Genomic DNA, 27,068 nt, shown 5'->3' on the forward strand with positions numbered 1-27,068 from the left:
TGAGTACTACTGTCTAACTTACCCTGACTTTAAATCACACCTAAGCATACCTCTTTCCAGCAGCCTCGGAATATGGAATCTCCCTCCTTTTTTTTTTTTAAGATTTATTTATTGATTATATGTAAGTACACTGTAGCTGTCTTCAGACACTCCAGAAGAGGGAGTCAGATCTCATTACAGATGGTTGTGAGCCACCATGTGGTTGCTGGGATTTGAACTCCGGACCTTTGGAAGAGCAGTCAGGTGCTCTTACCCACTGAGCCATCTCACCAGCCCCGGAATCTCCCTCCTTAAAGCCAAAGTAAACGCGTGTCTAGTTCAGTTCTGTTGCTGTGATAAATACCCTGACAAAAAGCAGCTTAGAGGGAATGGGCTTGCTTCTTCAGCTCACAAGCCCAGGGTGCAGCCCCTCGGGAAATGATGCAGGAACCCGGGACATCTATTCACATCACATCCTCACAGGAGTGAAGGCACAGTGAAGGTGCTAACATCTTAAACCTAACATTTCTAAACATCCCAAGCCCAAAAAGGGGGCCGGGAGGGGGAGGAAGGGGGGAGTCCTGGCACCCACTGACAGGCTGAATCCCCCCACTCACAGAAGGCAGTCAAACTCAATCCCCTGTTACAGCAATGGTGCTCACCCTTCCTAATGCTGTAATCCTTTGAAACAATTCCTCATGGTATGGTGACCCCCCCAACCATAAAATTATTTTTATTGATACTTCACAACTGTAATTTTGCTACTGTAATGAATTGTAATGTAAATATTTTTGGAGATAGAGGTTTGCCAAGGGGTTGCCACCCAAGGCTGAGAACCACCACTCTATAGACATGCCCATAGGCTAAGCTAATCTAAACAATCCCTCACTGAGACTCCTTTCCTGTAGGATTCTAGCTTGTGTCAAGCCAACAGTTAAAACCATCATACTCCTACCAGGTGTGGTGATTCGGTCATTTAATCCCAGCGCTCTAGAGACAGGTGGGTCTCTGTGGCTTCCAGGCCAGCCGGAGTGGCAGAGTGAGACACCGCCTCAATAACAACAACAACAACGACAACAACAACACACACACACACACAAAGTGAGCACACAAAGACAGAGAAAGAAAGTCCTCTCTTGTACCTTGGGGCTGGAGAGATGTCTTGCTGGTTATAAGCACTTATTGATTATGCTGAGGACCTAAGTCCAGTGCTCAGGACCCACAAGATGTCTTGCAGTTGCCTATAACTCCAGTTCCAAAGGATCAGACACCCTCTCTTGGCCTGCACAGCTCCTGCGAGCAGGTAGTGCACAGAAACTCACACAGACGCACATACACACATACACACATACATATAAAAACATTTTAAATCTATCAAAACAAACAAGAACCTCATCACACTCCATAAATCCTTTCAGTCTCCCATATTCTTACCAGAGGACCCCTCTCTCCTAAAATGCACACTCCCAGAAGATTTCCCCCTCAGTCCAGCGGCATCCTCAGATCCCACCCTCCCCAAGAGATCCCTCCTTTGTGTGCTGTGTGGAGGGCACTCTCTCACACTGCAGGTGGGAGGGGGAATTGGCAAGATCTCTCTGGGAAGCAATTCTGTAACCTGACTCAAAAGCCTGAAAAATATTTGTGCCCTTTGTCCCAGTAATCCTACCTCTAAAAAAAAATCTGCCTAAGGAAATAATCAGAAATGCTGACAAGGGTAGATGTTTAAAGATGTTAATCTCGCTGTTATTTTAACAGCAAAAACTGGAAACAATTTAAAGGCTCCACAGCAGGGGTAACTTAAATAAATTGTACTAAAATGGAATGAAATATCGTGCAATCAGTAAAAATACCGTTTTGGAAGAACAGTTGACTGGAAAGTTGCATAAGTGGCCAATCTGTACAGTTTGGGGCTGGGTTCTTGCCATATAAAATTAGCTAACAGTTCTGGAATGTCTGCTATTGCTGTTACGTACATACGTTCACTGAGTCCTCAGGACATTCCTGTCCTGTTCATACCATTATCCTCATTTTGTAGAGAAAGAACAGCACCAATGTCTGTGAGGCGCAGAGGCAACCGGGAACATTTTCTGTAGTTTTTATTCTTTCTTTTCTTTGTCTTTTTTTTTTTTTTTTTTTTTTTTTTGGTGGGGGTGAGGTTGAGACAGAGATTCTCTGTGTAGTCCTGGCTGTCCTGGAACTCACTCTGTAGACCAGGCTGGCCTCGAACTCACAGAGATCCACCTGCCAAGTGCTGGGATTAAAGGTGTGTGCTACCACTGCCCGGCTTCCAATTCTTTCTTAAAAACTTTTTTTTTTTTTAATGTGAGTGGATGAGTGCTGTGCCCTTGAATCATGTGCATGCAGTTGCTTGGTGAGGCCAGAAAAGGATACACGCAGGAACCCCTGGAGCTTAAGGTGCCCGGTGGATGCTGGGAATCGAATCCAGGTCTTCTGCAAGAGCAGCCAGTTCTCTTAACGACAGAGCCACCTCTCCAGGTCCTGGTTCCCAATTCTTGAAGAAGGTGGTTTTTTTTTGTTTGTTTGTTTCATTTGGGTTTGGGGAGATTTTTGTTAGTTTTCTGTCTTTTTGTTTGTTTGTTGTTTCTCTGTGTAGCCCTGGCTGGCCTCAATCTCAGAGATCCACCTGCCTCTGCCTCCAGAGTGCTGGGGTTATAGGCGTGTGTCACAGTACTTGGCTTTTGTCGTTTGGCTTTAAGTTACTGTTATTTGAGGTTTTATTTGTGAGTGTGGTTTTTAGATTTTCATCTGTTCCTTTCCTGTTTTGTTATTTGTTTTGCATTTTTTGTATCGTTTTTGCCAGCTGAAGTGAATGATCGCTTTCTGGGATTACAGATGTTAGTGTTGAAGAATTGGAACCACACACAGAAAATGAAACCTTTCCCCGCAAGGTTAATCCAATTGCCAGAGCTGGCTCTGAGGTCGAGCTCTCTGCTTTAAGTTTTTAAAATGTGTCTGGGGACAGAGGCACTTTCAAGCAAATGCCACCCTCCTCACAAGTAAATAAACTCCCCAGCTGTAGTTCTTTAAGAAAGCACACTTGGTGTGGGGCTGCTTGTCCAGAGGGGCCCCTTTCTCTTGCTGGTTGTGGCTGATTGTTTGTTTTGTTGTCCTCCCCACTCCATAGTAGGAAACCTCCTCTAATCCAGACGGTTCTAGCCCAAGAGCTGAGAGTTGGGCCGCGAAAACCCCAGTTTCAGTTCTGATCCACCGTTCAGGCCGCCAAAGGCTAGCATCTTTCCTTCATGTTCCCTGGTCCCCATCTTTCTGCTGGCTGGTCCACTTATACGACGCTAGTGGTTCCGAAGCTCCTGCGCTCCCCCTACCCTCATTTCCCCTTGAATCAGGACCCTTCGAAGTCTGTTCCACATAGATAGGCGAGGCCAGAGAAGGGGAGTTGTCACGACCGGCGCTGGCAGCAGAGGCTGGCCTCGGAAGGCTGTTCCCACCCACTCAAGGGCCTCTGGAGAGCAGGGCTGGCGGTGTGCAGAGCAGCAGGAGGCTCCTGGAGGGCGTCGCACGCAGGGCCAGCTCCCTTGCAGGAGACCAATGCCAGCCACAACAGCGAGTGGCCTCCTGCGCGGAGCTGTCGCCCTCTAGTGGCAGCGTGCGAAAGGTACAGCTGTTCCCTGGGCCCCACCTCCCCTCGTCACTCTCTCAGACCAGAACTGGAACTTACTAGAAGGGGAAACCAGACACAAATAAGTCAGGACTGGAACCTGTGACTCCAGGCAAATTTCCCATTCAACTGACATCTACAAGGACCTCTAGAAACTATAACGAATAAGCGTCCCAGGCTTGAGATTTGACTCAGGCTATTGCAATAAGGAGAACAGTTGTTAATGAGGAATGTTTAAAACAAAAGGGAAGAGGGCGGGAGTATTAGATAGATAGGCGGGTAAAGAGAGTCACCAGAGAGCACCATAGGAACAGGAAGGAAGGAAGTGAGGAGATGGCCTTTTCCCGGAACATGGACATCGTGTGGTCGATTCCTTAGCTTTCTCCCGGAACCCAAATTTAGCAGCGAGAGTGTTGTCAGCTCAGGCTGCATTTGCCAGCACTATAAACAGCAACGCGATATTGTCATTTGTGAGAGGAAGGGGGAGGCTCTGGGAAGATGGCTCAGGGGTTAAGAGCACTTACTGCTCTTCCAGATGAACTGGAGTTCAATTCCCAGAATCCAGCTCACCACTCCAGCCCCAAGAGATGGGTACTATGTGCCCGCCGGTCCGCGGGTGCACACACACACACACACACACACACACACACCTACTTTTTAAAAAAATGTTAAAGGAGAAGAAGAAAGGGATTCTGGGTGGCCCCTATTATTAGGCAGAAGGGAGATTCCTAGGTGCAGACACCGGAAGTCAAGGCAGGAGCCAGACTGACATGCTGAGTCTAGGGCTGGGGTTGCACGAGGTTGCACAGAGGCATAGCTAGATTGCTGAAGGTGGGGGGCAGATAAAGATTGTCCAGAGAGGGACGTCCCCCCAGATGCCCTCCCTCAGTCATTCAGCTGTTACATCTTTAATAATCTTCCCTACTGTTTTCCCACAACACGCCTGGTTATGGCACGGCCCTGTGACCAGTGACACAGCTTTCCCCTGCATCTCTGAAGACCCTCTTAAGAGATATGCTTTCAAGCCCAGCCCACCCTGCTCTACCCAACTTCTGGCCTATGATCCTGCCAGTGAGGAGAGGTGAGCTTTCATGATCTCCTCACAACGACTCCAAGTAGAACTGTTGTCTCTGGAAGTCCCAGAAGAGAGTTTGGGTGTGTAGCTCTGTCCGTTATCAAAGCCCTGGGTTTGATATCCCGCAATGCATAAAACCCCAAGTAGTGCTGCACACCTGGACTCAGAGATGGAAGGAGGATCAGGTCATCTTCAGCTACACAGTGAGGTAGAGGCCAGCCCATGACACATGAAGCTGTCACACACAAAAAAATATAAATGTGGGGGGTCGGCTGGACAGATGGCTTAGTGGTTAAGAGAACACAAACTACTTTTGCAGAAGACCTGAGTTCTGTTCTCAGCATCCATACAACACAGTTTACAACTGCCTGTAACTCCAGTTTCAGGAGGGATCTAATGTTCTCTTATGGCCTCCTAGGGCAGCTCACTTATACATGCATACCCCACCCCATAATTAAAAATTACAAATAAGCCAGGCTGTGGTAGTGCGTGCCTTTATTCCCAGAGGCAGGCAGATCTCTGAGTTCAAGGCCAGCCTGATCTACAGGGTGAGTTCCAGGACTGCCAAAGCTACACAGAGAAACCTTGTCCTGAAAAAAACAAAAACAAACAAAAAATTTAATCTATTTTTTAAAAAGCGTCAGGAGCTCCATCAAGGTGGACGAGGAGGCTAAGTCTGGGGAGCCAGACTAGCGACAGCATCGTCCCCTGAGCACTTCTGCCTGCTCACACTCCTAGCTTCAGCTGCACAAGGTGCTAGGTAAAGAGGAAGGTCTTTACCTAGGCCAAGGAGCAGAGGTAGCCTGGCAGCCTGGCAGCCTGGCAGTGCCCCCTCTCCTCCTCTCACTGCACTGACTCTGGCCAGCAGAGCCCCTTGTTCAGGCTTGATTTTATCATTGACTTTTCCCATTAGTATTTAAAATAATGGGGTTCATCATGATGCTTCCATGCCTGTGTGTCACTGTACTCTGCTTACATTCACCCCAGTAGTTACACTTTACTGTCTCCCAAGCCCCTCGTGCCGGCCTCTGACTCTCCCCAGCAGTCCCCTCTCTGCTTCTGGGCCAGATATGTTCACTTTTAAAAATCTAGATTCTGCCTGTGAGACGAAGCCTGCGGCAGCTTTCTTTCCAAGTCTGAGGCCAGCAAGGGGCTGCAGGACTTGGTGTCCCTCGGGTTGATTCTGGTCTTGCCCTGGTCCCGTCCATGAACATTCCGACTCTTCCCTTGAAGAAAAAGACTGCCCGTTCTATGCCATGAGATGTTGGAGGTATGTAGCTTGTTTTGAACAAGGAAGAGGGTATTGGACCCCTTGGATCTGCAGTTTTGGATAACTGTGAACAACCATGAAGTTCTCTGCAAAAGAAGCACTTTTTTTAAAAAATTTTTTTCTTTTCTCTTCTTTTTTTCTCTTTTCTTTTTTTTTTTCTTTTTCTTTTTTCTTTCTTTCTTTCTTTCTTTCTTTTTTTTTTTTTTTTTTGGACAGGGTTTCTCTGTGTAGCCCTGGCTGTCCTGGAACTCACTCTGTAGACCAGGCTGGCCTCGAACTCAGAAGCAGGAAGCACTCTTAACTGCTGAGCCATCTCTATCAGGACTTTTTAAGTTGGATGTACTTTACACTGTAAGACAGTCATGAGCTGCCGGGCACTGGTGGTGCACGCCTTTAATCCCAGCACTCCAGAGGCAGAGGCAGGCGGATTTCTGAGTTCGAGGCCAGCCTGGTTTACAGAGTGAGTTAAAGGCCAGCCAGGGCTGCACAGAAAAGCCCTGTCTCGAAAAAGGACAGTCATGAGCCTATGGGTACATAGTAGAACCATCCCATAGTATTTTAAATTGGCAGAAATACAATAAAGAAAAATATCAAAGCACACTTATGTCCCTTTTAGTCTTTTCTCCATGAATGTGGGACACAGTTCTAACCTTATTACATGTACAGATTTGTGTTCCATTGTCCAGTAGATCAGACCGTGTCACAGGATGGCAAATGGTTCAAACAAGAATGAGAGAATAGGGCTGGTGAGATGGCTCAGTGGGTAAGAGCACCCGACTGCTCTTCCGAAGGTCCAGAGTTCAAATCCCAGCAACCACATGGTGGCTCACAACCATCCGCAACAAGATCTGACTTCCTCTTCTGGAATGTCTGAAGACAGCTACAGTGTACTTACATATATTAATAAAATAAATCTTTAAAAAAAAAAAAAAAGAATGAGAGAATAGTCTCACATGGATCAAAAATGTGTGGGGCTGGGGGGTGGGGGAGTGGCTCAATCAATAAAGTTACTGCCACGCAAGAACCTGAATAAAAAGCTGTAAATGTGTCCCCATCATGGACATCAGTGGGAGGGGCGGCCCTTGGGCCTGAAGGTGTTCGATGCCCAGTGTAGGGGAATGCCAGGGTGGGAAGACAGGAGTGGGTGGGAGGGTGGGTGGTGGAGCACTCTCATAGAGGCAGAGAGGGAGGGAATAGTGGATTTCTGAAGGGGAGACCTGGAAAGGGGAAAACATTTGAAATGAATATAAAGAAAATATCCACTAAAGCAAACAAACAAACAAAAAGCTGGAGATGATGGTTTACATTTCTAACCCCGTGCAGGGTGGAACTAGGTGGAGACAGGTGAAACTCATTAGCCAGCCAGCCAGCTAAGTCAATGTATGGGCTTCAGGTTCAGTGAGAGACTGTGTGGTGGCTGGAGCGATGGCTGAGCTATGAAGAGCACTTTCTGCTCTTGCTCTGAGAGGCCTGAGTTATAGCATAGACATCAGGCAGTTCACGACTGTCTGTAACTGCAGCTCCAGGGAGATTTGATGATGCCTCTGGCTTCCATGGGCTCCTGCACACACACGTACACACTCACACATAGACATAAACACATACATATAATTCTAAAAGCAAATCTTTAAAATAAATAGATAAGCAGAGCATGGCAGACCGTGCACGCCTTTAATCCTAGCACTCAGGAGGTAGAAGCAGGGGGATGTCTGTGAGCTCTAAGCCAGGTGGTCTACAAAGAGAGTTCCAGGACAGCCAGGGCTACACAGAGAAACTCCATCTCAAAAATAAGAAACAAGCCAGGCTTGGTGGCCCACGCCTTTAACCCCAGCACTTGGTAGGCAGAGGCAGGCAGATTTCTGAGTTCGAGGCCAGCCTGGTCCACAGAGTGAGTTCCAGGACATCCAGGACTACACAGAGGAACCCTGTCTCAAAAAACCAAAAAACAAAACAAAACAAAAACAAGAGGAGGAGGAGGAAGAAGAGGATGAAGAGGAGGAGCAGGAGGAGAAGAATAAAAAAATCAGGAATATTCAAGGCTGGGAGGCAGCTCAGTGGGTAGAGAGCCTGCTATCTGATCTCCAGTATCCATGTAAAAACTCAGGCATGGCGAAGTGCGCCTGTAATCCCATGATGGAGGAGAGGCAAACAGGAGGATTCCTGGGGTTGCTGGGCAGCCCATCCAGCCAAATCAGTCCAGTGAGAGGCTCTGCCTTAAATGAATAAAGTGGAGATGGCCCAGCAGTTAGGAGCAAGTACTGCTCTTCCAGGGGTCCAGCGTTCAGTTCCCAGTGCCCAAGTTGTGCAACTCACAATAACTCCATCCCCGGGAGATGCTTGCTTCTGAGAGCACCTGCACACACCCACACGGACACGCATTTATAGACATGAATAAAATATTTTAAAAAGGAATTGGAGAGCAACAGGGGACATCCTTCTGTCCTCCACATACATAATATCAAATGCAGAACACACACACACACACATGCATGTGTTCATACACTAGTGCTCACACACAATGAGAAGTCTATAGAGTTTACAGGCAGACAAAGGAGATGTGGGCCAACAATGGATCTGATCAAACACCTCGATGATTCTCGTCCAGAGAGAGTTTCTTCAGCAGAAAATGGCAGCTAATAGCACAGATGTGCTGTAAGGCTAAGTGATCGACTACACGGGAAACAGCTGGCACAAAGTACAGCCCTGCCAGCCCTGCCAGTTAAGAAGGCTTGTTTCTATCTTTAGCTCTGCAGTATACCGGTCTGACATAAAGACGACCTACTCATCTTGACATCTTATGCCACTTGAGTTATGTCGCTGGGGCAAAGTCAGGTAAGGCCTATGACTCTTCCCTGGGAGGGGACCTCAGGGCCTCTCACCTTCTGCCCAGTGCAGCCATGTTGTTCCATGTCACCAAAGCCCAGAAGACCTTGTGGTGTAAGTACACATGAAGTTCAGTTCTTATTTAAAGAGCCTAATTTCTGGACATTTATTTGGGGGTCACAGCGTCGGCGTAAGTGACTTGCAGACATTGTAAGAGCTTTTCCTTCACTCGGCTGCTAAAGTTTAATTCACTCTAATTATTTCATATGGCATCGACTATAATAGTTTCATAATTTCTAGTATATTAAGCACTTAATATGTTGTGTCATTTGAAATCACATATTAAATTCAGCAAAGTACATTTTAATGAGAGTTAAGTGGTGTGAAAATATTAACACAGTGTGATGGTTCATCTTGGCACTCTCATTTTCTGGTTTTTCGAGTCTTTCCTGATGGGGGCAAGTGTCTCAGTCGCCAGGTAAGGGGAGTGGCAGCTACTACTGTTCCCTGGGAGAGGGCCCAGACCTCTCTGGAGTTCCCAGTGCCCTTACCTATCTGTTCCCCATGTCCCCAGACTTGGACACCAAGGGCAGGAATATGTCTTCAGTCTAGAAGAGAAGTCAGCAGCTTGGCACCTGGAAAAGTGGAAATGGCTTGCTTCCGGGTGATCTACAGTCAGTGGAGGGGCTGCTGGGACTCATGCTGCGGCTAACCCGGATGCTGCTGTCAGCATGGCAGGGTAGGTGAGTGATGTCAGAGGCCAGGGTGCCAAGGTTTGGAGGAGTGCCCTTGCAAAACAACACAGGTATGCCGACTTAGGCAGAGAGAGCTAGTTCCGCCCTTAGATTCAGGCTCCTCCTCTTTTGTTTTATTTTGTTTGTTTGTTTTTTTTTTTAAAAAACATTTACTTTTTAGCTGGGAGGTGGTGGAACACGCCTTTAATCCCAGCACTCGGGAGGCAAAGGCAGGCAGATTTCTGAGTTCGAGGCCAGCCTGGTCTACAAAGTGAGTTCCAGAACAGCCAGAGCTATGTAGAGAGACCCTGTCTCAAAATACATCATCATCACCATCATCATCACCATCATCAAACCTGGTCTGCGTTCTCTCACTTAGGTGGTGGGAAGCTCTTCTCAACAGGACCAAGTGACCAAGCCTTGTCTCTTGGGGTTCTACAGCCCAAGACACTCAGGAAGACTATCCACATTCAGGTCACCTCAGGTCTGTATTGTGGAGAGAAGCCAATGATTCTGAAGGTTACAGGAGCTCTGCTGCCACTGTCGCTGGCCAAAGCCATCCCTCAATAGTACCCACACTTCTGCTCTAGGGCCTAAGCCCTGGGGGACCTCTGTGAAGTCATGATCCCTTGGTTCTCTCTCCGTTTAAGGGGTTCCATCATGTGAGCTCTCCTCCAGCCACATACCCTATCCATTTAATCTCTTCCATTTACCCATTCTCTTAGTCTGTTTTCTGATACTATAATGAAACACCCAAGGTCGGGAATCTGTACAGAAAAAAGAGGTTTATACAGCTTACAATTTTGGAGGGCTAAAGTCTGTGACTGGATATTCCCATCTGCTTGGTCTTTGCTGAGGGTATTTGGTTACATCGCTACACAGAGATGCATTTGGCCTCCTTTAGCAGGCCGCCATGGGCTACGGTGAAAAATCACATGGTGAGGGCTGGAGAGATGGCTCAGCAGTTAAGAGCACTGGCTGCTTTCTTCCAGAGATCCTGAGTTCAATTCCCAGCAACCACATGGTGGCTCACAACCCTCTGTAATGAGATCTGATGTCCTCTTCTGGTATGTCTGAAGACAGCTACAGTGTACTCATATAAATAAAAGGAATAAATAAATCTTCACGAGTGGTGCCCTGTGACCTAAATACCTTGCACTTGGTCCCACCTCTGCTCTAGGCACAAATCACTCTGAGGCGCCCACATCCACATGGGGCCTTGGGGGCTGAGGGAAGCACAGTCCCCCTCGGCAGGCCTGAGAACAGGTCCACAATGGCTGCTACAGATCCATTTGCAGTGGGAGGTTTGCCCACCTCAGGGATGCCCAGCATATTTGTACCTTTGTAAACAGAATACAAAAGTCATATTAGGACTCAAGATTTTATTACCTATCATTTTGCATATGTGTGTGGTTGGGCGTGCGCCCTGGCACACACCTATGGAGGTCAGAGGACAACTTGTTAGTGAATCAGTTCTTTCTCCCTATCACGTGGGTCCCAGGGATCAAATGCAGGTCATCAGACATAGCCTGATTACCCACTGAGCCACCTTGGAATTTTCACATCTTGCTAATTATATTCTCTCAGGAAAACCTTTAAGTTATACAACCGCAGCACATCAAGGCTGAACCAGACATTAGCAGTTAACTGTCCTCTGTAGCCTGCTTCTTACAAGCTAAAACAGGACCAGAGCCAGAAAGAGTGGAACTAGAACCCTGATTCCTCGGCTTCATAAAGCAGACAACAGAACCAAACGGACCACCTCCGGCTTCAAATAGTCAGGAACGGTGAACAAGATCCAGGTCTGTTTCCTGCCGGCTTGTACAATAAGGCAGTTATGAACCCACCGGCTGTACCTGTCACTGTGATACGTGTGAGCAGCCACTGTGTCGAAAAGACTCTCCTTCTAAATCCGTGAAAAACAAACGTGGATGCTGATTGAAGTTTAGCATCATCTCCCATCAATGCTATTACGGCTTGGTTATTTGCAATTCCCTTTTGTAAATCCGAGGGAAACATCATTGCCCAAATTAGCTCTTTTCACTCAATAAAGGCCATTATTAGCATTCTGAGTTTTGCAGTTGCTTACTGCGTATTTAGAGAGAGGTCACGTGAGAAGCTGGGCGGCTTGCACCTGATTTCCATCTTATTGAAAGGTAGGAGGGGGTGGAGTGGGGGCTCAGCTCCAAAAGCCAGGCCAGCGGCTTCTCTGCCTAGGCTGTGCACCGAGCACTGCGCCCAGGCCCCTGGTGCCTCGCTCGTGACTTCCCTTGTGGTACCCGACTCTGGAGACTGGAACTGACTTGCGTGGCTTTTGCCTGGGAATCTCTGTCCCTGTCCTCTCAGGGCTGCCTGTGTATCAAGTCACTATTCAAAGATCGCTCAGTGACCCCCTCCTGCACAGTCTTTTCGCGGTGTATGTGTGTGCTTGTGCGTGTGTGCGTGTCCCTCGCTGACACCGGAGCTCCCTGCTCACTGTCTCTTAAAGAGTCGGGGGCGACAGTCGGCGTTCTGGGTTTGTCAGAGCAAAGAAGGACAGGAGGCAAAGTAGTCTGAGTTTGGGGGTAAAGTCTAACCCGCAAAGGTTAGACTCTTTCTTCGGAGTCCTACTGCGCAGGAGAAGAGACTGGCCTCTGAACCAGGTTTGCACCCAAATCTCACTTTCTTTTCAGGGCGCACAGGCCCACTTGGTTTAACCTGCCAGAGCCTCAGTTTCCTAACCTGCGAGGTGCGGGGACTTTAAAGTGCCTGGCCCTTAGTAAACGCAGTAGCAGCGAGAGTGGCCTTCCCCCCACCCCCCGCCGCAACCACTGCCAGCAACGGTAGGGCGTTGTTTCCAACAAGCCGGGGAAACTGAGGCCAAGATGGCCCTCACACCCCATACACCCAGAGCAGGCCTCTTCGTTGACCGATTCGTGGGTGGAGAGCCTCCGAAGCCGGGCCGGCTAGATGAGCCGCTCGCAACCTATGCCCTACGCTCGTCGCCTGGTCCCTAGGATACGGCGGCGCCCTGAGCGGCTGGGCGCGATCCCGGCGCGGTCGGGCGCGTGCACAGCGCGCATCACGTGGCGGACTGTGACTTCGGGGCTGCGCACAGCTCAGTCCCGAACAGGTCTGTTTCCCATCGTCCCTTCATTTGCATATACAATGTAGAAAAGAGTTTTCGAATATAAATGAACTTACTATGAGTCTAAGTAAAAAAATTTCGAACATATAACATAAAACCCAGAAGGTACTAGTTTGGGGAATCATTGATTTTGAAAACAATATAGAAACTTCTCACCATAATCTAAAAGGGTTCTATAATTTTGTCCTTATATACTTCCTGAGAAACTCCATGATTCGTGCTCGCTTCGGCAGCACATATACTAAAATTGGAACGATACAGAGAAGATTAGCATGGCCCCTGCGCAAGGATGACACGCAAATTCGTGAAGCGTTCCATATTTTTCCTACTTAAAAAAAATTTTTTTTTTCCTCATGACGTCCAAAACAGCTCCAACGGTTTTACCTTTTGCTTGACAAATCGAATCATTGTACTCAAGGAAGGAATATAAGGCGTGACATAGGCAGAACCATCGCTTTGCAATGTGCCTTATCCATGGGCTTCAGTTGCAGTTTGTGACTTATTTTAATTTTTGAGATAGGTCTCACAGGTTCCACCATGACCTCGAGTTTGCTATGCAGTCTAGGATAACCTCAAACTTAAGATCTTCCTGCCTCCACGTCCCCATTGCTGGGATTACAGGCGTGCACTACCACACCTGGGTCCAGCTTTTCTCTCCCCTCCTCAATAACCGATTTCTTCACCTTAGCCCTCAGGAAAGGTTTTTGCTAAAGCCGTAGAGTCACCTGGGCGAGACTAGCAAGCCTTTAAAACTCGGTCTGATACCTTTGAAGAGACACTGGCTGTGGAAGCAGAATTTCCTGGTTGCACAATATTTACTAGTTATTGCCAAATAACTAGTGCATAAATAATGCGTAAGTGTTAACCCTCAAGATGAAGAAGAAACGATCGCCCTCCACAAGTTCAAATTTCCTGTGCTGATTTACTCAGTGCTTTCTGACATACCAATGTCTTCCTCAAAGAAAAATGGGGCATGTGCTTCCCTGGTTCCTGAGCCCGCGCGTGGGCTCTGCAGCCCCTGGGACGTCTGCGGTTCCTGGGCTCGCCCCAGCGACACCTGTGATCAGCCCTGAAGACCAGGGTAGACTGGGTGAACCCCACATGCTGCCGCTGGCTATAGAGCATGTACCACTCTGTATATATTTCTGTTTTAGTCTGTGGAGGTGACATGACCCCTTCCTGATTACAGTGGCTGAGTCAAGATCTGTGGGACTCCTTGCGCCTCGGCTTTTGGCCTTCCTTTAAAGCATAGACTGGCATAGAATCGTATCAACAGTTCTGTTTAAATTAGATGTCCCATTTGGATAAACAGTTTTAAATTATCTCCCAGAGTGCTGTCAATCAAAGTCACTACGATGTAGTGTGGTGCTTCATCCTCGGACAGTAAGGACTGGCAGGATCACTTATGTTGGAATGGAGTGGTATAGGAACTCAATAGAAATCCCCTCAGTCTTAAGGACATGACCTGGCATTATGTTGGGGTATGCAATCCTTAGGGCTAGGAAAATAAAATAAAAATAAAAATCTAAAGCCCTGGCTGTCTTTTCTGGCTCTACTCTAACTTGCTCAAAAAACTTGGGCCAATCTCTTGCCCCTTTGGCCACCTGTAGCCATCCAACGCTGGCACCTTATGATGTCTTTCCAACCTGGGTTTTTATGGCTGCTTTCAAGTGTCTTCAGAAAGCTCAGAAGGCCAGGCTGGAGAGAGCACTGCTCTGTCCCCTTTCATGGGCGCTAGAGGAGCGGAGGTCTACAGACTGGATAATGCCCTGCGAGGGTGTGTCCTTTCCTATCATACACAGATGTGCTAGCTCTTCTTCACCCAGACTGTCTCCCAGGGTTTTCCAGCATTAGCTTATCCCTGCATGAAGTCATGTTTTAAGCAGAAACAGAGTTCCAACGATGGGTTCCCTACCACACAAGGAGAGGCAGAGAACTTGGTTACAGAGTTTATACTCTTAGCACACCACCGACTGGGCCTCTGGATGGGGAGGAGCAGGTGAGGCTGTTTAGAATGACGGGAAGCCTGGAGGGGTCGTGAAGAGCAGTTTTGCTTCTACTGGCGATCTGGATTCTAGGTGAGAGTTGCATATCTGCAAAGGCTTACGGTTGTACGGTATGGCAGGGTAGCTGGGAATGTGTGGACCATGGGCTTGCAAAATATGGAGGTAGTGTTTTTGAGACACAGTTGTGACAAGAGGAAGGGTTTTCTTTCCTAAGTTGATGATAAATTACTCGACACCCTGCCCCAACACTAATTCTATTGATGAAGGATCTTCTTTGAGAGCAGCGAGCTCTCGAGCTTAATTAACCTTATGTAAATGAGCATAATTGCATCTCAGTGGCTGTTGTCCGGAAGCACCTGGGGATTCCTTCCCTCAGACGTTTCCAGCACCTAGATGAACTATCCTTTCACGTGGACATTCCACGTGGGCACCGTGTACCGTTGGAGGAAAAATAAGATTCGACCTTAATTGTGGAGGTACTTGTGGTCCCCTGGGAGGTCGACTCATACAGCCAAAGATAACAAGAAAGTAAGTGCCCTCCTTGGCTCAGGAACCTGAAGCCCTGTAGAACTCAGAAGTTAGCTGTGCCAGGGACGTGAGGAACCCACTGGCAGAGGAGACAGAGGTGAGAAGTAATTTACTGGTGTCTCAAGGGCATAAAACATCTCTCTACTTAGTCTCTTACGAAAGGCTTGTCGCAGTGGTGGAGAGCGGCAATCTGTCCCACGCAGCTCCCAAAAGGGGTGGAGTTCCTCTGGAGAAAGGACATGGACGGGCATGCTTACATAGCTCCCCAGCTGCAGACCTGTATTCCAGAGCCAGAGTCTTGTAGGGAACGCAGGGAAACAGGGTTACCAAAGCAAACACCCGGAGAAATCCTGTGTCCGCAATTCCCCTTAATCCCCGCAAACACACTTTCTCTGCTAGAGCGAAGGTGTCTGAGCCGCTTGCGCTGGCTGTAATGCCTAAAGTTCGTCACAAGGTGGCAACATTGTGGCGAGAAATAGACATTAAAAATCCTGGGTGTTTTTTAAAGCATATTTTCTCTATTAATGTTTCATTTAACTTAATTAGAATCTGGTAAGCTAATTAAAGTAGCTACGAGCCCCGCAATCAGCAATAATTCGTATAATTATTGATAATTACATCCATACCAATCGTTTGGTTATTAACATTTTGGGGGGGAACAAGCCATTTCTAAGTGATGCAGAGCCCAGGAGGGTTTCTGTGTTTTGTAGTTTGTTTCATTTTTTGCGCGATGGAACTTTCTAGGTCGAATCCACCAACACCTCCAACTCTCAGAGGCTCCCTACCATCTGAGGCTCTCCTTCTGGCCAGCCCCAGATCCCTGTATACTTTTTTCCACTTTGGGGGAGTTTGGAGAGAAAACGCAAGAATTCAATGTTCTCCAGACTCCTTAGTTGATGTGTAGCCACGGATCTTCCGGCTTAGGTGGCAACTGTCCTGCCCATCTTACAGAAAAGGATTGTGCATTTAGATGCATTGAGACCGCAGAAGACTCGAATGCAATCTGCAAGCGTCCTGTCCTGCAGGGGTGCCCTGGGAACATAAGTCACTTCCTAAGTAGGTCTCACGCGGTGGGTGCAGCCTAGAAGTGAGCAGGGTAGCCATGCCCTTTTTACCTCACCCCTACATAAATGATTCCAAGGTCCTGGGGATCCCAGAAAGAGAATAGCAAGAGGGAGCCCTACAGTTTGCCTGGTTGACCCCACCACCCTTACTTCCACACCAATCTTGTTCTCTCAGTATCCGAGCCACAGCCTAGGGACTAGTCTTGGGTCTCACCCGTGCAAGGGGCTCAGCATCTGCTTCTCTTCGCCATCACCCAGACTGTGTCCCAGCTTGCCTGCATCACAAAAGGCCTCCAGTGAAACTCCCCGCCTGAAACTCCAGAGAACTGCGGGACCCGACTTCGACTTCGCTTCCAAGGTCCTCTAGAGAGTGCTTGGAGAGAGCCTGCAGTGCTAGGCTGAGAGCCGGTTCTTGGAGGCGATGGTCCAGGCAGCGGCCTGCAGATGGGCTTTCTTCTTGGAGTGTTTCCCTAAGCCTCGGGGCAGAGACAGTCGAACGACATTTAATGGAGATTGGGAAGTGAGGCCCTGGAAAAAATAAAGGGCACATCGCAGGACCTTAGCTAGCCAGAGGAGGGCATGAAAGCCAGTCTGGGCTGAAAAATTCCTAAGAGAAAGAGCTTTTTCAGTTCTGTCCTCCACACAACTCAGGAAAAAATGGGTTTCCTGCAGTTTCTGTTGGTTGTCTGCGACGCAACCAGCAGGAGCCTTGCAGAAACTGAGGCTGGTGGCCGCTAGGTGAGGATTCGCATTTCCGGGCCACAGCCCGAGGAGTGTCCTGGCCCTTGCATCTGCAGCCAGCAGACCTCACATTCCTCTTTGGTTTCTCCAGCTCCAAAAATGACCTGGGACTAGGATGGGGAGATTATTATAATGAGGACAGAGCTTCCTCCTTCGGGGTAGAGACAGGCTCCTTGAGGATGCACCACAGGGCATCTGTCTGGGCGGGACCACAAACTTTCAGCATCTTTTCTAGATCAGTCTCGCCATTCTCCTTTCTAGCCCTTCACTCCTCACTTCTACCTGGCCAGTATTCCTGGTCTATGATGCCCGCTCCAGCAAGCAGAACAATTATGATCGAATTCTGGATTCCTAACAGCTTGGAGAGGCTTCTCTTGCTCAGTGTACCCCAAATCCCTGAAGGTGACTTCACACATAGGAAATGTAAGGGGTAAAAATTAACTTTCCAGCTGTACAAGCGAATTGTGGGAAGGAAGGGACCACTGTCCAGGGGACAAGGCAGTAATCCCCCTCCCCATTTAAACGGGGGGGGGGGAAGGTGCGGCCCTGATGCAGTGGAGGAGATTGAGTGTGTTTTAGGTGGATCTGTAGAGCGGTCCTGGATCGCTATGAGGTCTCCTGAGAGAGCACCACTGCTCTAACCTTGACCACTGGTCCTCACTTGCATCCGGAAGCCCCATCTTTGAGTGGCAGCATCTTCCACCCTCCCACCCTCTTCCTCCTCCATCTACTGAATGCACTCTCAACTCCGCAGCCCCAAGGAGTAACAGATTTTTTTTTCTTTTTATTAAAAACAAAGTCACGGATACAGGTCTCCCCAAATAGGCTCAAGATGGTCGCCATCTCGTGAGTCAGTTGTCGCCCTTTTAAAGTGCTGTTACATTACACAACAACAACAACATCAACAACAACAAAATCACAAAGCAAATCCAAAGAGGAATGAATGTAAAACGAGGACTGGAAAGGGGCCCAGGGGAAGTAAAATAACTTACAGTATAAATAAAGTGAACCTAATACTGAACCAAGAGACTCACAGTCCAGTTTGTCTCCATTGCACATAGCCACGTTGTCGTTAGGAACAAGAGTTTCAGAAGTGGACAGGACGGGGAGTGCACGGCCATAGCCAGCAAAGATGCTACACTATATTCACATTCGGGGTCCCAGGCCCTACTCGGGCCCGAGTGGGAGGGGTCGTAGAAGAGGTCTCCCCTCTTCCCTTTCTTTCCCCGGTGGGTCCAGTTTACCCCTTGAGGTCTGATGCCCTGGAGTTCAAAGGAGGGGCGAGGCAGTATTTACAGTGGGAAACCCAGTGGAGCCCGGCTGGGCACTGGCGGGCGGGCGGCTGTATTTACAACGGTCAGGTCCTAATGGCTTGTTCCTCGCTCTGGGCCGCCACTGCAGCGGGTATTTACAGAAAGGAGCAGCATGGCTTGAGGGCGCGTGGGCGCGGCCAAGCCGGCGCTAGGGCAGCAGCGGAGGCTTGAAGGAGCAGTTGCCGGTGCAGTGCCGGGGTGTCAGCATCTTGCAGGAGAAGTGGTGCAGGGCGTCGTGAGCTTCTGGAGAGAGAGTCACACCAACTTCGTTGGCCGCCTCGCCTGCCTCCCTGCCCCCCACCCGTCTCCCCTCCCCCTCGCTGGACCCATTCAGCCCTTGGGCACAGGAATTCTCAATGGAGCAGAAGGGAGGTAGGGGGGCAAGACTGAGGCTCTGGCCAGTCAGAACTATTTCTTAGGTCTATTAGCCCCATTTTACAGACGGAGAAACCGAGGCACAAAGAGGTCTAATTGTCCCAGGCTAGGGTTGGGCCAGGAAGCAAATTATCGGATACTCAGAGCTCAATGGGCTTTTCCCATCCTACATCACAGTTATAAAATTTCACCCCAGTTCCCTTCTGATCCACGTGGGCCCAGGCCGCCTTTCTTCCAAACATCTCCATACCTACACCCACCTACACACCCACCCACCATTCACCATCCATTCACCCACCCACCCAATAGTACAACCAGCCTTGACTCTCTCTCAGTCTCTCTCTCCCTCTCTCCCTCATCTTTGTTTCTGGGTTCACACCTTTTAATTTCTGCTGGATGGCATAGCGGGCCTTCCTCTCCTGGTCCAGTTCGTTACACAAGGTATCTGAAAGACATGGAAGTTCTGTGAGGAAACGCAGACCACCCTCTAGCCAGATGGCTGAGGTCACAGCCTGGGCACAACCTCTCCCCTACACAAACCACCCCAGAAACTGAGGAGGGGACACCTACACTTCAAACTGCAGGCTGGGAGGCTGGGGGAGGAAATGGCCTGGGATGGCGCTTAAAGGCAGACGGATCTAACCAAAATTAAAGCAAACTTAGGCATTACTTCCCAGGTAATTTTACGCCTCGATTTTTAATTTAGAAACCGTGGAAATTGCAGCGCTAAGAAGTTCAATCACTCCACGTAATGATGCCTGCAAGCCGTTTGCTGGGCTCGCTTGCCATTCTGAGGCTAATCAGACTATACAAAGGATATTAAATAAAAAAAATAATTGTTAAATTACCTTCAATTTAAATCCAAATGACTGAGCCAACATTGCGGCTCCTGCCAGACAGAGGCAGTTACGGCCGTGCGCGCGCTCACCTGACTCGCGTCTTACCTCTGACAATTTGCAGCTGTTGCACCATTTCTTCCCGATAAGCCAATTCCCTCTTCATTTGATCCTGAAAATTATCTGTGCAAATTGATTAAGTGAGAGCTGTTAAGCACAGCCTCCTCTCCGGGCTCCACTTCCCGCTCCCTCCCATCCTCACCCCTGCTCCCACCCCCATCCAGTCCTTCACCTAGCTGGAAACGCTGGGCCCTGGAGTTCTTCTCTCCCCTGGGGCAAGCGGTGGCTGCTGCCCGCACCCAGTTCCTGGGGCAGGTTTGGGAAGCTGTTGAGGGGCGGGGAAGGAAGTACCTTTGAGACTCTGGAATTCCCGCTCCAGCTTCTTCCGAAGCTCCATTTGCTCCAGAAGCAATTTCTGCAATTCTTCTGTGAAGGGTTGGGAGAGAGGTAAAGGGTGAGACTGATGCAATCCAGGGTACCCACTGGGGCCAAGGGTCTGTCCTGGCCAACAGTCCTGACACCTGAGTCGAGGCCTCCCAAGCTCTGGCTTTTCTTTCTCATTTGAGCTCCAAGCTTTGGATGGACGATGGGGGCTTGGGAGAGGTGCCAGGGTTTTCACATTCAAGAAGGTGCAAACTATTTTACATGTCTGGACCCCTGGCTCCCAGGAATAACTGGGGCCCCAACATTTGTTTTTAAGTTTCTAGTAACTACTCAACCTTAGAGGATGGCCCCACAACCACCATTCCCTATTTCAAGGGAGACTTCTAATCTCTACTCTAAAGGCAATTCAGAGAGAATCTGATAAAACCATGAACAGCCTTTCCAGAAAAAAAAAAAAAAAAAAAAAAAAAGAAAGGAAGGAAGGAAGAAAAAAGACACACAGAGAAAGTTTGTCTCCAATTTCAAGAAGTACTGAAGCTCTGAAGCACAATGGTCTTGAAGTTGTGACATCAACCTGAGGCTAGGAAGAGTGGAAGATCACTGCTCCTACCCCCGCGGCCACCCTGGTGCAGGGAGGGCTCAGTTCAATACCGCCAGAAACCTGTTCTGGGGGAAGTGGAAGGACAAGCTGCCCCAGCAGGAGCTCAGTAGTATATAGGTCCTTCCATGAAAAGGCTCCTTGGCAACACAGGAATGTAAGATGCTGAGCCAGAGAGGGGTTCAAAACCCCTGTCCCCTTAAGCTATCCCCCCCCCCATCTCCCAAAGACTGAGCAGCAACAGGAGAGGGTGTCCTAGTCTGCAAGTGAGCTCCAACATTACTACATTATTATGTGAACAGTTCAGTCCCAGAGAGAAAGGTAGCCTTTGATGCATCCTGCAATAAGTGCCTGTCTGCCATCTTGTTCTTCAGGAAAAGCTCCATTTTCCCTGGGTTTTGAGAGACCCGCATCGTCCACTGGTTACAAGGCTGAGAATTAAGACCAATTCTTTCTCACCGGGTCCTTCAAGACAGACTCAGATCTTGGGAACCCAAACTTCCAATAAACTTACTGGGTGCTCTCACCTGCACCCCTGTGCCAGGTGTCCAAAGGGTGATTTTTACCCCCACTGGGTGAAGTGAGCCACTAGAGACTACAGCCCCTCTCCTCTTAAGAGTTTCCTCTATCTCAAGCACCTCATGGCTCCATTTCTAGCATTTAACCTCACCTCTGGCCAGGTTCTCGATATCTTTCTCCACCAGTTGAGTTCCTGTGACATCCAAAGTGAGCCCATCCTCACCTACGACACAAGGGCAGGTAAGAGGGGGATTCTGTCCTCGGGAGAGCCTTCAGAGGGGAGGGGGAGGGGAGCTCCTGGGAATTCCGCCAAAGGAAGGACTTGCGCCAGACGCGTGGCTTTCCCACCTCCCCACCTTCCAAGACAGTAATTTTGGGAGAAGGCAAGTGAGTTCAGGAGGCTGAACCCTGGCAGGAGGCGCCCTTCGTCTATTCTAGGTGAATGAGGTGGTTCCCCCTCTTCTTTTAGTACCCACCTCCCGTACTCAGAAGACCCTCAATGCCAACAGAGAGGAAACAAGTCCGGAAACCCGGCCTGCCCCTCCCCCACAACGTTAACTATCTGCTCAATGGCATCATTTGTTCGTGAAAAAAAACCTTCCTCCAAGCCTGTGGTGACCCGGATGCGCTGGATCCTCAGCTCAAGGCTACCAGTGAGAGCCAGGACTGCCGGGGCTCACCTCGATCTGTATTTGCAGGGCTTGGCTGGGAGACACTCCTTTGGTCTGAAAAGGATTTTCTGGTTTCCAAGTCGTCGGCTGTCGTCGAGTGATTGTCTTCCTTATCTGGCTCTAAAAGGCAAACCGAGTTTCAAGGAGAGGCAAAGAAACTGTGACCCGGATACTGCAGAGCGGCCTCGGTTGGGGCGCCCAAGCCCTAATTAAAAACGTCGTGGCCGCCTCTGGTTCCCGGCTGTGCGCCCAGGCGCGCGCCCTGAGGCTTTGGGCTCGGTACCCCCTCCCCTGCACAAGGTCTGCTCCGTTCCGGGCTACACGCCCCCGCCCCAGCCCCTGGCCCCCAGGAAAAGATCAAGACAAGCAGCTGAGCCCACCAGGGACAAGCGACCTACATTGCGTGCGCAGATACTGGGGCACCGGGAGAGCGCGTGGCCGCCGGGTTTGTCCGCGCCACTCCAGCGGAGATCATAACCCAAGTGACAACCTTCCGGGCTTTGGTGTTGTAGGACACTGTCCCGCACCCGGCTGCACAGGCCGACTTAGATTTCTGTTGCCCACCCCTCAACTCTGCTCTTTTCCAGGTAACAACAGGATCCCAAATGCAAATGCAGGGCTGATTCTTGATTGGGCCCGCAGCCTTCTGGGATACCCTAGCGCGCAGCCACTAGCCCTCACCCTGTACCCGGATCAGGCCCGGCCACCCCCTTAAGGCCACCAGCCTAAGGCTAAGCACGTTTCTGGATAAATGAAATGGTGTGAAAGAGATGTCAGGCAGGCGTAGGTTTTTGGAAAGGTTTAAATCTCCGATGAGGTGTACTGGAGATTGTGCGTACGGGAGTGAAGGGGATGGGCTGGGATTATTTTTAAATAGCCAAACCCTGAGATTTGGGAGTTTACACTTAGTTTCCTTTTTCTTCTATTGTTTTTTCCCCCCCTTCTCTATCACTCCTTTTCTCTCTGTCTCTCTCCGCCCCTCCCTTCCTTGAAAGGCCTGCCTTGGCTCTGGGTTCTCTCTATGCTTCCTGCATTAAAAGGGCCAGAGGCCTCAGGAGGCATTACCGTGGGTCTCTGGGGTGCAGAGGTAAGAGGCCGCGGGCCCCAGCGCCGCCGCCGCCGCCGTACTCTTCACGTGTTCGTCCCTTTCAGGCGCATACACCTGCGACGGCCGAAAATGACAGGCGATTAGACGGGACACCCTTGCCCAGCGGGCCAACAGGAAGGCCGAGAGTGTGGCAGAGGTTGGTGGGCCCTGGAGACCTGAACGCAGTGATGACGTACCATAGTGGATTTGGGATAATCTTTGGTACTCCGGAACAAATTACTTAAAACACAAAGCCTCTCTCAAGCCAGCGGCTGTCCAAAGCCACCCCCACTTTCTGTGCTCGCTTCCTGTGAGCTACCTTCCCTCTCTGTGTCGTTGCCAGCATAAAGGATGGCTTTCTCGCACGGGCAATGATTTCTGCTTTAATAAACCCAGCGTAAATGGACAAGTATGCGCATCTACTTTCAAAACAGCCACCCCTTCGGTCTGGCCACACACGACTTGCCCTCCTGCCACGTCCCTGACAACCAGAGAGCCCGCAAGCTTAGGTTTTCCAGCCCAGAGCTGTGCAGTTCCTTAGGCCAGAGTTGGAAAAGACTCAGAAAACTGCTAGTTAGTATGTCTAGAGATTCTTCTTGGCCAGAGGCTGCCCTCTTCTCTCGCTACTGTGGTGGTCCTCCGGTGTCATCCTTACGCGTGCAGGCACACACTTTGGGCCTGGCCTCCAGGGCTTCTTTCTCTGGTCCTGAGGCCCTTTCTTTCTACCTCTTTCTTCCTCCAGACCCTTTGTCTCTCTTTCTGGGTGCCTAACTGTCTCTGCAACTCTCCTCACCTTCCGCATCAACAAATCCAAAATCGCACTCGCTGTTTCTCAGACCAGTCCCCCGTATTTTCCGAATCCCTCAGCCCTGGGTCCCTCCCAGCGAGCCCAGAGCCACAGCGCGCCCCGGACTGGGGCTGCGAAGAGCAGCTGGGACCTGCTGCTCGTCCGCCACAACAGAACAGAACCCCAGTTCCCGCACCTGGCCCGCAGCGGCTGTGTACGAGGGCAGAATGGCCTAAGGGAGGAGGCGCCACCGGAGAGGTGCACCGGGCTCACCTTGGCCGCCCCGGGGCCTCCTAGGGGCCCGCAAGGCTCTCGCAGCTCATAGCCACCGCTTGGTGGGCTCCGCTCAGTTCTCCGCACCACATCATCGGCCACCAGGTCCCCGAATGCGGATCTGATAGCGGGCGGTGGCCCAAGGCGACGGCGAGGGCGAGGACTATCGCCATCCGCAGAGTCTGTGGGGCCGTCTGCACCTGAGGATGTGACAGATGGGGGCCCAGCAGGCTGGTCGCCGTCTGGGCCACCTCCCGTGCTGGGTGCGCTGGGCTCGGTGTCGTCCTGGGCTCCCTCCTCGTCGGGGAAGCGGTTGGACTCTACGTCCACCTCCGGCTCGTCCGCGGTGTCCACGTCGGGCGAGGCAGAATGATAGCTGGAGCTGCCCTCGCTCAGAAAGTCCGGGCTCACGTAGCCCCCTCCGGTCCCCGTGCCGGGCACTGGCCCGCGAGCAGGTCCGGAGCCATAGGCCTCGCGCGCGCTGCCATAGAGCTTAGCGATGCTCTCTGCGTCCTTGACTACGGGTCGGAAGGCTGACACGTAGGAGCTTTTGCGAGCAGGTGGCGGTGGCGGAGGGGGCAGGGGACCCAGAGACGGTGGCAGCGCCTCGTCCGCACCGTCCTCATCCAGGGGCCCGCGGGATAGAGCGCTCGGGCAGCGCTCCTCCGTACCGAGGCTGCCCTCTTTAGCTGGCTCGGCACCGTCCAAAGACTCAGGACCGCCCCCGCCAGCCGCCGCCGCCGCTGCAGCAGCAGCCGCAGCCACCGCGGCCGCTACGGCCTTAGCTTGGCTCTGAGCGGCCGGGTAAGGAGGCACCGGGAGGCTCCCGGCTGCTGGCCAGAACATGGGAAACGTCGGGTATACAGTGGCGGCGGCAGCTGCCGCAGCTACCGCCGCTGCGTCCTTGGCTGCGCCGGAAGGTTGATGTCCCCAGAACATTGTGCCGCCACCAGGGCCGGGCCCTGCTCCTGGAGGCAAGTGGCCAGCTCCCGGGCCACCGGCACCCGCGGCGGTTCCAGCGCCCCCACTGCTCCCGGTGCCAGGGCCTCCCTTGGGTTCTCCGGCGACCAACACTGGGTCGTCCTTTTTGGGACATAGGCCGAATGCTGTGGGGAAACCGTAAGGATGCGGGAAAAGAGGCGGGGGCAGCTTTTGCAAGAGGCCAAAACCTTTGCTGGGCACTGGAATCACCGGGTAGCTGCGAACCCCTGCGCTGCCCCCAGGTCCTCCAGGTCCTGCAGGGCCACTAGCTGCCGCCGCCAGGCCAAGTGCGCGCTGCGGATGCGGTGGAGGTGGCCCGGGAGGCCCAGCCGCCTCGTCTTCACCGCAGCGCAGACTTTTGTGGGGCGGTGGGCCTGGGGCCATCTCTGAGCCGCACCCTGGACCGCCACTGCCACCAGCGCCGCCCTTCCCTGCACCACCAGACCCGCTATTAGCGCCGCCTCCGCCGCCCCCTTGCAGGGAGAAGGTCCGCTTGCGCGTACCGCCATTAAACATAGCCTTGACGTCCTCCCAAGCGTGGCTCAGTTCGTCGGTGGCCGACTTGTCACTGAGTTTGAGGTGCCGACGCCACGAGTTAAAGTTGGCGGCGTCGGGCTGAGTGTACTTGGCGTCGGGTGTGCGGTGCGAATGGAAGATGAACTTGTTGGGGGAGAAATACATGCTGCAGTAGCCGCACTTGATGCACTTAGCACGAGAGCTGTTGTAACGGGCAGGAATGAAGCTGCCCCGAGAGCCCCACGCGCACTCGTGCACCACGTCAAAGGCGAAGTTCTCGGGCAGTTTGGGGGGCTTGTGCTCGCCCAGGAACGACTTGCACAGGCGTTCGGCCTCTCGTTTTGTGATCATACCGCAGCGGCGAGAGGAGATGGGCATGGCCCCGGCCCGACGCAGTATCTCCAGCTGCACCGGCGTGCACTGCACGCATGTGATGCCCAGGGCCACGCGGCGGTTGTGGATCTCATTGTAGCTGTAGTTTTTGAGCAGGGTGTTGGAGATCTGGGCTAGGCACAGGCGCTCCTGCCCATCAATGACCAGCGACACGATGGGTACCCCGTACAGCGACGTCTCGCCCACCTGGTTGGGTTTAAGGGCGCTGGATCCCGAGTAGGGCTGCAGCTCTTGCTTGGAGTTGGGAGAGGAGCTGCCCTCGCGTCCCGGCCCCAGCTGAGTGGTGAGAGCCTCCATGCCGCCGCTCCTGCGAAACAGAGAGAGCAGAGAGCAGATGAGCCATTTTTTTTTAGCGCCGCTACCTAGGTTCAGGCCCGTCCAGCGGGGCGCAACGTGTGGGGTGCGAGGGGGTTACTTGGCAGTGGGGAGCTCAAGCTCATTCGTCCCACGGACTGGCCCCTTTTGTTATTCAGACCGGCTTCTGAGCTGAAACAAAAGCACCCGGGGGGCTAAGGGAGGAAAAGGGAAAATCGAAACCTCAGGAAAGCCCCAGCTGCCAGGAAGCCAATCCTGTTTTCAGATTGGAAAGGAAGTGGGACCCAGAGACGGAGAGTGACTTGCCCAAGGCCACACAGCAATGCCATAGCCAAATCCAGGCTTTCCAGCCGGCACTCAGGTTTGCGTGCCTTCAGCTACCTCACAGCTCGCCCAGCCCGCCAGGGTCCTGAAGCCCGGACTTCAGGGACCAGCGGCCCCTCTGCTCAGTCGCGCGTGCACGCGTGCGGGCGGGGGCAGTGAAGGGAGAGGTGGGGAGGCGAAGGAGGGGCACTCACTGCCCATCACAAACTGCAGGATGTAGGGGTGGGGGCAGGGAGAAGGGGGAGGGATGGAGGTTGAAGGAGGAGGAGAGGAGGAGGAGGAGGCCACCGCTGTTCGCGGTGCTGAACCCTACCCTTTCTAAAGCTTGTCGCGTGCACCACGACCTCGGGTGGCCCCCACTGCACCTATCTTCGTAGTGACCGGCTTCCAGGGACAACAGTACTGGTTTGCACAAACCTGTACTTCTCTTCTGATGCCTTGAGCCCCGTGTTCCTTGAGCAGAAAGAGTCCAGCTGGGTTTACAAAACGCTTTCTTGCCAGCCATCAGTTAGGCCGGGATCACGCAGTTTCTAACCACATTTTCTGCATTTTTTAGCTGCATTCCAGACTAAAGCTGGCTCCCCTCTTGTCAGCGCTTGGGACAGAGAGGTTCTCACAGTCGTTTCTCTGGAATCACTTTTTAGCTTTGGAA

At 51.3% G+C, this 27,068-nt stretch overlaps 1 protein-coding gene and 1 non-coding gene across 4 annotated transcripts; one reads left to right on the forward strand and one right to left on the reverse strand.

The window, feature by feature from the left end:
- The first annotated feature begins 12,862 nt into the window (after nt 1-12,862).
- Nucleotides 12,863-12,969, forward strand: LOC115032096 (U6 spliceosomal RNA). The gene has a single exon (XR_003837723.1). It is a non-coding gene; the product is annotated as a U6 spliceosomal RNA (small nuclear RNA).
- Nucleotides 12,970-18,032: 5,063 nt separating this feature from the next.
- Nucleotides 18,033-26,421, reverse strand: Skor1 (SKI family transcriptional corepressor 1). 3 transcript variants are annotated; one of them, XM_021172092.2, is made up of 9 exons: nt 26,399-26,421; nt 23,888-26,084; nt 22,806-22,902; nt 21,750-21,860; nt 21,221-21,292; nt 19,920-19,994; nt 19,617-19,691; nt 19,052-19,117; nt 18,033-18,537 (listed from the first exon to the last, which is right to left on the reverse strand). In XM_021172092.2, the coding sequence occupies exons 1-9, from the start codon at nt 26,419-26,421 to the stop codon at nt 18,446-18,448; spliced, it is 2,808 nt and encodes a 935-aa protein (XP_021027751.1). In that variant the 3' UTR covers nt 18,033-18,445. The 3 variants fall into 3 exon arrangements, with proteins under 3 accessions (XP_021027751.1, XP_021027750.1, XP_021027749.1); XM_021172091.2 differs by having other exon boundaries at nt 18,033-18,540; XM_021172090.3 differs by having other exon boundaries at nt 18,033-18,540; nt 26,315-26,421.
- Nucleotides 26,422-27,068: the final 647 nt, after the last annotated feature.

The sequence above is a fragment of the Mus caroli genome, unplaced genomic scaffold (genome assembly GCF_978045245.1).
Source record: "Mus caroli unplaced genomic scaffold, Mus_caroli_1 scaffold_11, whole genome shotgun sequence".
Lineage (NCBI taxonomy): Eukaryota > Metazoa > Chordata > Mammalia > Rodentia > Muridae > Mus > Mus caroli.